Source organism: Diadema antillarum, unplaced genomic scaffold, assembly GCF_040938485.1.
Source record: "Diadema antillarum isolate AM-2024a unplaced genomic scaffold, OU_Dant_1.0 seq00002600_RagTag, whole genome shotgun sequence".
NCBI lineage: Eukaryota > Metazoa > Echinodermata > Echinoidea > Diadematoida > Diadematidae > Diadema > Diadema antillarum.
The window spans coordinates 1-12,152 of record NW_027273200.1 but is presented as its reverse complement, the minus strand read 5'-3'; the positions used below and the strand labels follow the sequence as shown (position 1 = coordinate 12,152).

Below are 12,152 nucleotides of genomic sequence, written 5' to 3'. Positions count from 1 at the left end.
GCTTAATGTCAACACTGTTGATAAATATACAAAGACCTTACCAGCGGGTTGATTTGCTCCTGATGACTCCAAGTTAGGTTTACAGTAACGCATTAAGTTGAATGAATCGATAGTTTCACCTGAATCTTCCTTTCACGTCAGTTTACATCAGACCTCTCCGTGAGCTACCTGTTGTTGAAATGAGTTCAGGGGCTTACATACCCATAACTGATTGATTTCATGCAGTGTGTTTCCTCTATAGGATGTGCACAGGAGCAGGGCAATTATCTTGACATTTTAATCTGTACAGGAAATAACTCATACTGTAGGGTCTACCGCTGATGGCGATGCTTGATACCAGACTGGTTTGCCAACAACAATTGCACCTCGGACATTCAAATGAAGAAGGCCTGATTTATTTCCTTTGTTCAAAGTCATGGCCACGGCAACATGATCATTAACCTCATCAGAGTCAGACTAGAGTCGTTGAAGGAAGAAAAAAAAATGCACAAGTGAATGTCCAAGGTTGTCTGGAGGTGGTAGGAAATTTTTAGAAAAAAACAATTGTGATACATGTTTATTAATGGTTCATCTGTCTAAAAGCAGAAACAAAGTTCTTGCCCAGCAATATCTTTTGCAGAAAATCTTATTGCATTCTTTCTGTCATACATTGTATGTTTACTCTCTTACTTACTGTCATTTTTACAGTGACTGGGCTGTGTATCTCTTGTTTATGTATTTCTTCTTTTTCTGCAAAACAAGAGTATTAGCATCCTCAATCTGTTCAGAGCATTTTCTAGCACAGCAATTTCTTAACTCATATTGTCTGGGTGAGTTATCAATAATAAATGTTAATAAGACATGAATTTTGACAGTGTGAACTTGATTGCATTGAAAGATAGAAGAAAACTTAATGGAGCAAACTTTTTCCCCCACTTCAGGGAAGTGCCATCGCTATGTCTGTGTTCTATCCTCTGGAGACAGCAAGATCCAGGTTACAAAGTAAGTTTGAAAGGTAGAAGTACAAAAATAATACACGTTTACAGTGGTCTTTTAAGAAAAGAAAACAAGTATTTCGTCTAAAATCATAAGTTATTTGCCAAATTATTTGTATTTGTGTCACTATGCTCATTATGCTTTCCTCTTTCTATCATTTCACTGTCAATTCTTTCTTTTTTTTCCATGAGAGAGTCTGCCCTGTTGAGGGTATAAAAGTATGATTTATCACTCAGACTGTATTGAGTGAAAAATTGTACAAGTATTGTATGCTGATGCTGTAGTGTTGCAAGAATCATTGTTTTGTTGCCGGGGTGACAAAACCTTCTCATTTTTTTTTTATAGTGCTTTACCTTCCATGTTTTTTTCTCTCTCCTGAGCAATTGACATTATTGAGATACATGTAAGATTTTGTTTGCCCCAATTTTTAATAGCGATTTACATTTCTACATCCTCTTGAGTTGATGCATGATGTTGAGTTTGCTTTTCCTGCTTCATATGAAATGAAGCGTGTCAAGTTTTTGAATAGAAGAATTCATGCCAGCTTCCAAAGTGATATCTGAAGTGTGTAATGCAAATCTATTCTTCTGTAGATGTCTGATGGTTCTGATGCTATGTGACTATCATCGAAACTGACAGCAATTTAGTAGTAATAGTATTATGTAACAAGAATGCACTAAAACTAAAAGAAGAAGATAGTAACGACTTATTGAAATTAATGTGTCAGTATTTTTCATTCTGTACCTCCCTTTTGATGCAGTTGATGAAAATCGGCAAGCAAAGCACACACCGTATGTTTTAGCCGAGATTGCACAAGAGGAAGGATTGTAAGTACCTGGTAGCTTTTCACAAGATATGGTTCCATAGCAGCAAACACCAAAATATTTCTTAGGGATGTCACTATGTTACACTACAAATGCATGTAGGCAAGTCATAGTTCTAATAACAGGACTGGGATAAAGACTAATCCTGCAGCAGTAGTGTCCTGTAATGATATTTCAATAAATCACAACAAGAAGAAGTCATTCAAAGAATATGTAGATAAAATGTATTTTAACATTATGTAAAATGCTTCTTACAACATCTAGAATCATGTGTTCCTTTGAGTCACATTAGAAAAATCTCTTTATAGAATCTCACTGATACTTGCATTCTGCTACGAAATTAGAAGATTTTTAATCAGGTTTAAAGGTCATTATCAGATGACCACTGAAGCTGTCTTGGAGTGTTAATGTGATGTTATGTAAGACAATGTTAGAATAACCTTTTGACCTTGACAGGTGTATTTAATACTGATGTAATTTCATACAAACGTTCTAATGCATCATTCATTTCTCACTGTGCTGAATCTGAATGAAGAACAATTTTACATTCATTTTTCTTGAGCAACAACTTTGAAGTCCAATGAATGCTATTATATCACAACAAAGGTACAGGAAACTGTAACAAGCAAACATACAAAAGAGCCAGGCAATTGATGATTTACAGTTGTAGTATGCATCAGGTATCCATGAATTCTATTGACTCATTTATTTGTAGGGCCTATATATCATTGTAACCCCCATGCATACTTGATGATAACAATTCATTCAACATCGTTGATAATAGTTATTATTTTATTTCCACATAGTTAGTCTCTGTCCGAGAACTAATTTCACAGAATGTCGGCATTGAATGTATAGGCCCTACTAAGAGGAGCTCCCTCTCTTGTCCTTCTTCAGCCAGTCATTATACCGAGGATGGTATCCGGTCATCTCCAGTCTATGGTGTTCAAACTTTGTCTACTTCTACACATTCAACGGACTGAAGGTGTCCGCAGGAGACTTCCTCAGGTCTAAGAAAGCTGTCAGAGATCTTCTCATAGGCATCGCATCAGGTGACCACTCACATCAAGTCACATCACTCATGTCAGCTTTATTAATGGGAAACTTCAGGAAGATTCCAATAATCCTATCTATGTTTGCTTACACTGTAGTCTACTATCATGTATTGTACACTTATCACAGAGTGTAAAGAGCTGCATATTTCTGGTATTTATGCATACGGTATACAGAGCTTCTGTAATTGCAAATGAGTGTGTCAAACATCAACTTGTCTTTACATAAGAGATTGAGGTAAATACATGATCAGGGGCCCGTTTGAAATTTGTCATCTGTGACAAGTTGTCATAGATGTGACAAGCTACTGAAATCCTTGCATCTGATTGGCTGAGAGCAAATTTGTCATAGAAATGTGGCAGTTGTCACTGATAACAAGTTTTATGAAACGGGCCCCAGAGAAGTACATCCAAAGCCATAATGACATGAAATTGTTTATGACCTGAAATTTATTCTGTTCAAATGGGGCGAAAAATTATGATACTCTCTGACCTAATTAAGTGGCTGGTGAAGAGTTTCATGCTTCCAATAATACAGATTTTTTTCAAAGTAGTCCCCTTCCTCCATATTAACCATTAAAACAACAACAACTTGCAAAAAAGAAAAAGAAAAGAAAACCCAAGATGATTCTGTTCCCTAGGGGAACCCTGCATAGGAATATGGTTCTTTAAATACAATATTTCTACTAGATTTCTCTAGATTAATGAGTATTGACTTAATGCTAATGAAATGCGATCCTGAAACTAGATTGTGCATCATGGCTTGTTTGTAGGTGTTGCCAATGTGCTGATTACCACCCCAATGTGGGTTGTTAACACACGGCTCAAGATGCAGGGAGTTCAGTTCAAGACTGACTACTACCGAGAGTCCAAACATCCAAAGTACAAAGGCATTGTGGGTAAGTACATGTAACAAGTATTCCCACCACCCACGGATGGTGGGAATATTATTGATCTGTTGACAATTGAAGATTACAAACCATGTCAGGGAAGATTCGTGCACATTTATGAGAATTGCAGTCACGATACAAAATAATTTTTGGAACAATTGTCTCATTTGTGAGTGAAAATACCTTCAAAGTTCACGGGATCATGTTTGTTTTGAAGGATGCTATATGAGGTTTTATCAATGTTGTGTGCCAGAAACATGCATAGAAACCTAAGTTACAACTCTGGACACTTTTGTTTGGCTTGACACCATATTGCACTGAACCAGTCAGTGTTAGCGGCAGAATGATGGATTTCACTTTGTTAAATCCAGCTGAAATCCAGCTTGGTCAAAATATAATTAACATGTTGAGGACGAGTCGCGAATATACTTGGGCAAGTGTCTAAGGGAAATGGGTGTTGTAGCAAAATCAGCCTGTCCTCAGTGGGTTAAAAAGGATGTAAACTGTTTTCCCCTAGATGCTTTCCAGAAGATCATAGACCAGGAGGGTTTAGCATCACTGTGGAGTGGGACTGCATCCTCTCTCATACTGGTCATTAACCCTGCCATCCACTTTGCTGTCTATGAGGCTCTGAAGAGATACTACAGTAAAGTCTTCAACAGGAAGGTAAGAGGTCAATGTACTTTCTGTAAGAGGTCAATGCACTCTGTGTTAGAGGTCAATGTACTTTGAGTGAGAATTTATGCCTGGCAATGCTTTGACATTCAAACAGATATTCTCAAGTTCCTAGCAGTAGCTGCAACAACGAAACTGAAGAATTTGATAAGTCATTTAGCTCATCTTAGTGAGCTAGCTCCTACATGTACATGATGTGGGATAATATTTCTAATTTTTTTTTCTTTTTGTCCACCTCTTGGATCTCCGCACTGTCAAAATGTTACCATTTCATGATTTCATAACTGATTTATTTTTTTACTTTGGTGAAATGTATTTAAGATTTCTCATGCATTTTATTGATAGGAAATAAAGTAGAATATGTGAGTTTACAGATTCTCCACATAATCAAGTTTTTACTGTGCTCTTACAATTTGTATACAAGTTATTTTGAGTTGTAGCAAATGTATGCTTCGTCTCTTTCATATCTGTGCACATACTTCCAGCTTCATTTGTTTTAGAGCTATAGCCTAGGGGATTCCTGTAGGAATTTAGGGCAATTGAAGTATGTTTCACTCTACATTATTCAAGCATTCCAAGTTGATGTGGAATATTTTTCCCTTTCTGTACAGCAACCTTCATCCCTCCAGTTCTTTTTGATAGGAGCTCTGGCTAAGACTGTAGCTACCATAGGAACATATCCCCTGCAGGTTGTTCAGTCCAAGCTCAGGGTAAGATTTCAGCCTTCATACAAAGAAAACTAATTGTACCTGCTTCACTGCCTTTAATTAGAGATGATAGTGAACCATAAACTGCTAAGGGGTAAAGCATACAAATGTATTTTTGTGCAATCATTATAGAGTAATGTGTCTTATGTTTTGTAAGCTTCAGTAGCCTTCGGTGAAGCAAATTCATGAAAGGTGCACATTTCCTTTTTTCTGTTAGAAAAAGTGTTGCGTTTTGGATGCGCACAATATTGGTTAAGCTAACAGAGAGAAAAGATAGTCATCAAGAAATGTAAACAGATATCTGAAGTCCATGCGACATATTATCATAAGATTTGTCAATCTTTAATAGAGTGAATGAAAAATTTGCATTTTCTTTATGTCATTATATGCCACAGTTTCCACATGAGTGACTTTTTCCCATCTAGTTGGAGAAGAAATTTTGACAATATTCTCTTTCTAATTCTGCTCCATAGTATGGCAAAGAAAAACACCTTTCCAAAGGAAACATTCTACAGAACATTGCTGCTGTTTTACAACATGTCGTGAAGTAAGTACTGTCTAATATGGTGAACCCAAACAATTGTTGGGTTTACGTATGTCAGAATTTACGTAGATGGTAAAGTAATGACAGTATCAGAAATACAAGAAAAACAGAGAGGAAGAAGTGCTTTGAGAGTTATGGCTATTTCAGTGCCAGTAAGTCATTACAGAATATTACATTGCCTTCCTGACTGTGATGTCAGTTGTGGGGATAGTATTTGCTGTGGAGGATCCTCCTTTGATATAATGTTAATAATGTAATTCATAATGTAATATGTAAAATTTAGCAGTATTCATTTTTAAAAACTAAACTGAATTAAACATCACAAAATACTTACCCGGTAAGTGCGCTTTCAAGCAACCTTTCAAGTGTGATCAATGAAGTGTGATCAATTTGACTCTTCGTGCAGATCAGAATCTGCAGATATTGATATGAAGTGAGGTCTTTGCATTTTTGAAGTGTCAAGTTCAAGATAGCAAGACTTGTACTCACAATTTAACTTATGGCATATATTTTTTTTTTGAAAGAGTGTGAATTTAACTGATAATATACTGCCAGTAGTGCAGGTATTGGGTAGGTCTGTGCAGGAGACATTAATTCAACCATGCTTGAAAAATGAACAAAACTATCCAACCATTGAGACTGCCTTATTCTAGTGACCAGAGATTAAAATTTAGATGAGTTTCACATTTTTGACCATGCATCACAAAGCAAACAAAAAGTCTAACATAATTCAATGCGAGGTGCCAAAAAGGTGAAATTGGTCAACCCAGTCAATCTAAGAGTTTTGTATATTTTCTAAAAGAGCCATTCTTCTTCTACATAATTCTAAATTTTATAAAACAAATGTGAAACTGATTTGTTTTTGTTTTTTGCATTATTCTAGAACACTTATTTGTAGAACAGTGTAATTTGGTATGATTTAGAAGTCCATTTTCATTTCTTAAAAACTGTTTACACACTCATCACTTTCAACTCTGATGACTATTAAAAGGATGCTGCTACTGCTTTGAAAGTTACACTTATTGTAGCATTAGTCATGAATAGACTGTGTTATAATGGAATGTGCAGAATTTCAGCTTAATCTGATAATCCTCCATTGTGGTTGCCATAGAGTTTTTATGCCTTTGCCACAAAGTATTGCTGGAGGCATTATTCATTCTGGGGGGGGGGGGGGGGGCCCCTTTCGCTGAACGTGTAACGTAATATCATCTTATTCTACCAAACACCTATGATTGTAATACAACGCTAAATATAGTATCGACCTTACATGTAATACTTTTTCACCCTAAGTAAACTATCGACCCAAAATGTAATATATTTCAGTCCTAAATGTAATAATTGAGACAACCCTAAATGTAAATTTCACCCCTAAATATGATATCAGGCTTTAATATCATACATCGTAACAGTAAATGTAATATCAGCCCTAAATGTAATAGGGCCCTACATCCAAGTCCTAAAGGTAATACAGTTAGCCATAAGTATGATATTAACCATAAATGTAATACCAACCCTCAAAATTAATATTGACTTCAAATGAAACACACGCTATTAACCCTAAATGTTTTATAAACCCTAACCGGAATACCTTTCAATCCTAATAATGATATCGACACTAAACTCAATTTATTCAAATTATATCGACTCTAAACTCAATTTAATCAAATTATCCATAGCTGTAATACATTTTAACTGTAGATTATGATATCGACCATCGCATTTGTATTGCTAAAATCTACTTTATTAGGTAACCTTGGAGACAACCCTGTGCCATTTAACTTCCCTTCTTCTGCTGTGACAGGATTTTGTTTGCAGTGCATATATTCGTACAACTTTGTATAAGGTCCAGACATTTTTTTTTTTGGTCAATAAATCTTTCGTTTCTGTTATCTCAGAGTAACAGAAACAAATTTCAGAAATATTTCGAAAAAGGCTTTCATTGGCATGATTGGCGTGAAGACCTTTTTGTTAATTTCTCTGTGTTTACTAATATGCCAATGAAATATTGATTCAACAGTTTCAAATATACTTATCAATGAGGTACATGACCTGCCTTATAAAACTTGTGATAGAAATCAATCAATCACAAATCTCATGAAAGCTGCAATCAATCGCAACCTGTGATTGATTGATTGCAGTTCTCCGTCTTAATTTCAATCAAAACTGTATATAAGATGCATTTGCGTTCAATCGTAAACTTGTGATTGATTTAAATCAATTACAAGTGTTTATAAGACGGGGGCCTGAAATGTGGGTATCTCAGTATTTCTAACATCAAAAGTTGCTCCGGATGGAATACATCCTGTGGGCAAAATTCGTTGGTGCAAAATGAACCAGTAAAACGTAATGCGTTGAAAACGTACATTTGTGTGGTTATCCGTTACACAAGAATGCCCAAGACCTTCCTTTCTTCCTATGGGAAATTTTAAAGTGATATTCTAAATGCAGGAAGTATTGACTTTAAAGGGACTGTACAGCAATGATTGAGGTGAGGATTCAGGTTTGCAACATTTTTTTGGTGAGATAATGTAAAACCTCTTATGAAATCTGAAAGAGCATGTGATTTTAAAAAGGATTCAACGTTTATTTGATGAAAACTGGTTTTCAAATGGCCGAGATATCCAAACAAAGTGATACTAATAAAAGTGACAGGTCACGCCTTTTATTAGGATCTCTTTTTGTCACCTTGTTTTTGGATATCTCATTCATTTCAAAACCGATTTTCATCGAATAGACTTTCACTTTCCCTTAGAATTGTACGCTCTATGACATCTCAGAGTGGTTTCTAAATATCTCGCAAAATGATAAAAAGCTGAAGCCTCACCTCAACCAGTACTGTACAGCCCCTTTAACCGATGAGGCTAAAATGAAAAGAAAAAGAAAGAAAGAAGAAAAAAAAAAGAAGAAGTTGATCCGTGTGGAGGAGGGTGCGTGACGAATGTGCCGAACAGACCTGTGGGTGTTTCATAAAGCTGTACAAGTACATTGTATAGCACATCAGAACTGATCACCAGTCGCTTGTAAATTGTTCGTAACTTTACGAACAGCTATATGAAACAGGACCCTGCTCATTTACCGGATACGAGATTTTGAATGTCATGCATGCTTACGGAGGTTCGCCGGATGTTGTATCAAATAGAAGTGCAAGAAAACGAACATTCTGTAAAAATCAACATTAGCCGAACTCTTGTTTGGTTTGGAAGATCCTAATCGACCTCAGAACATCTTGCAACAAGCACCTCTGTTTTACGTGTATATACACATGTATATCAACTGGCGGACATGATTATGGAATAAAGGAAACTATCATTATCATATGATATATAATATATACACTGAACTATACACTACACTGACGAAGGCCCGAGGCAGGTTGAAAATTTTGTGAATAAAAACCTTCTTGTTGGATCTACAGATGGCGTATTTGTAACTCATTCTTCTTATCATTTTCTTTGCTCAAAGTTGTCACTATTTATTATTTGTTTCTGGTCAGTCTTCCCTTCCTTTGTTTCAATATACAGTAAATATGAGTGTGATAAAAACCTAAAATGGCAATAGATCAGGTTTTTATCACACTCATATTTACTGTATATTGAAACATATATATATATACATGTTGAGAAATTCGTAGTCCACATGTTGCTACAATAATATCGAAAATAGGACAGAACTGTAGCTCATGCTACCAATATCAACAGTTTATTTTTGACATACAAATTCAAATCGCTTAAATCAAAATCAATTGACAAAGGGCAGGGAGCCTGAAAATTTGTGTCAAAAATAAAATGTCGGTATTGACAGCATCAGCTTGAGTTCTGTTCTATACAATTATGTTTATATATATATACATATATATATATATATATATGTACATACATTATACACACACACACACACATATATACTGACATATATATATACGGATCCAGGAATTCCATAAATAGGAGGCTCCTTAGCAAAATTAGGGGGGGGGGCGCACGTACCCTACTTTTTCTTTTTATTTCTTTTGTTTTAACCAAAAACAAAGGGTGTTGCGTGCCAATGTGCCCCCCTCTGGATTCGGTACTGATATATTACACATATATTACACACATTACATATATATTACAACACTCACACACAGTCATACATACACATACCCATCTGTTAATTGGCAAAAAAAAAAAAAAAAAAAAAAAAGAGAGAAAAATCTCAAAGTATATCTGATGACATCACATCATATCACATGCAACAGAACACTGTTCAAAACCACATCAATAATGCAAGGGCAGTATTCCCAATTCTAGATTCATAATCACTTTAATCTCTTTATACCCCAAACAAAATGACTAGCTGTAGGAACTTTTATATATATATATATATTTTCATATTGTACACCTCTTTCTAAATGATGAGCAAATAAATTTCATAGAAAATGATACCAGCACATGGTATTACTTCACATGTGCTAAAAAAGAAAATTAAATAGATCACATGAAATCTTTCATAAAGCAAAATCATTTCACAGGGATGATATCCCATTCATATTTTCACTCATTTCTTCTTCTTTTTTTTTACAAAAACAAGACAAAAACAATGAGCATGGTATCACAATGGTACAAGATAATTTGATTTTATTTGGTACAAATATCTATAACTTCAAAATATTGCATCTCATTCGATGAGAATGATTTACAATTACGAGAAATGGAAAAAGCAAAATAAAATAAAGGATAAGTAAGTCTATTGGTGGCGGAGAATAAGAAGACACGAGTGGTCATCAAGTGGTGCGGTACATTTGGATCATGTGATTCTGGAGTATAAAAATGGATGGTGATAACACTTGATGCAAAGTGTCCATTGCAATCACGCAAACGGACAGTTTGGTCCATCGCCTGACCCTTGTTTACACTCGCGGACAGAACGCAGGTAGAAATTTGCCAGGAGCAGTGAATAGAGTATAATGGGGGTGATTATCGGCTCTTCTTTGAACTGATCTCCTTAATTAAAGTGCTCATATGCATTTGTGAATAGTATAATATGCCATGCTAAAAGTGCATGGGTGTGATCATATCAATACCACTGGCAATTATTAGATGTTTAATGGTATTTCAAAAACAGCAGCTGTCCGAGGTTTAATCAACAGTTAAAAAAGCAAAATATAGTCGTATGAGGATGTAAAAGTACTTGCTATTAAGGGACGGGGTGCCAAGGGCGGGGTTTCCAGGGTGGGGTTCCTAGGGCGGCCTCTGATTCCTTGTAGCAGCGTGCATATGACACCTGTTCTATGAAAGAGGCAATAGACTTCCCGGAATGAAGCCCGAGTGATTTATCATGGTAACGTGCACTGGATGCATGATCCTAACTCTTCGTATGATCCTGGTACATCTTTTTTCTCTCTCTGTGATCATGTGATAGTCCAGAGAGGGGTCTTGGTTATTAATTTTCCACAAATTGTGTAAATGAACTCGGAGAATAACTCAAGTGACAATAAGGGACAAACTGTTAAGAGTCATTTGTGCCATAATAGAATAAAGCACAGAAGAGGGAATTAAAGGATCCCCCCCCCCACAAAAAAAAAACTAAAGTACAGAGGGATTTACAAGTGTTTTAAATAAAAGAAAATATGGATGTTCCTGATATTCATGCAATATGAATAAGCATTGAGCATAAAATTCAAATTCCCTTGTGATACTGAGCAATGGTTAGCAGTAGCCTCCCAGCGCAGGTTGTGTAGGGGCAATTAACACCCACCCATCACTTGTCCGGTATTGTACCGCTGACGGGCAATGTGCCACCGCATCGGGAGCTGTGCGACGCACACGAAAAACTGAGCGCCGACACCACGATACCACTAATTTACAGAAGGTTTAACAAGAGGTTCGTTTGGTTGCAAACGTGGCTTATTGGAAGAGCACGTTCTCTTTCATACATTCTACCTCTAACATCTTCGTGTATTTCAAAGACTTAAATAATACATAAGGCCAGTAAATTTTAATGTTCTCCCACTCACACACAATGTTTGTCTGTCTGTAGCGGTGTCTTCCTCTCCCCATCTTCTCTCCCTCTCTCTCTCTCTCTCTCTCCCTTTCTCTATCCATTATTACTTTTTACTGTTAAAAAAATGTTATATATACAAGACATGTATACTCTAAATGGGAAGGAATTATAGACTTAAAAACTCAAACAGCATATGATATACAAAGTGCAGTCATGCGACTTAAGCACACACAGCATCAGGGCAGAGCTAAGATGCTTACAGGTCACATCGGGGGCCATGGTCCTACATCGTTAAGAGTGGTGTTGCCATGAAACATATTTTAAATGCCTTCTTAAATCCCGGTCAAAATGCGAAATCCTCTACGAATTACATGATCACTGTCTTTGGCTAATGACTTACATGTTGCTGTTGTAGTCTTGATTCAAGCCACTGTCCAAACTTAATCTGGATTTGGACTCCCCGAGCAGAGAAACTTCCAGAATACTGAGTGTGGAGACAAATCTGA

General features: G+C 36.1%; 1 protein-coding gene across 1 annotated transcript; it reads left to right on the top strand.

Moving 5' to 3' along the window:
- Positions 1-845: 845 nt before the first annotated feature.
- On the top strand, positions 846-5,670 carry LOC139714987 (peroxisomal membrane protein PMP34-like; the record flags this gene model as incomplete). The annotated part of the gene is made up of 7 exons (XM_071626631.1): positions 846-981; positions 1,736-1,802; positions 2,697-2,851; positions 3,625-3,750; positions 4,259-4,407; positions 5,028-5,126; positions 5,597-5,670. Coding segments are annotated over exons 1-7 (716 nt in total), but the record flags the coding sequence as incomplete, so codon positions are not given.
- Positions 5,671-12,152: the final 6,482 nt, after the last annotated feature.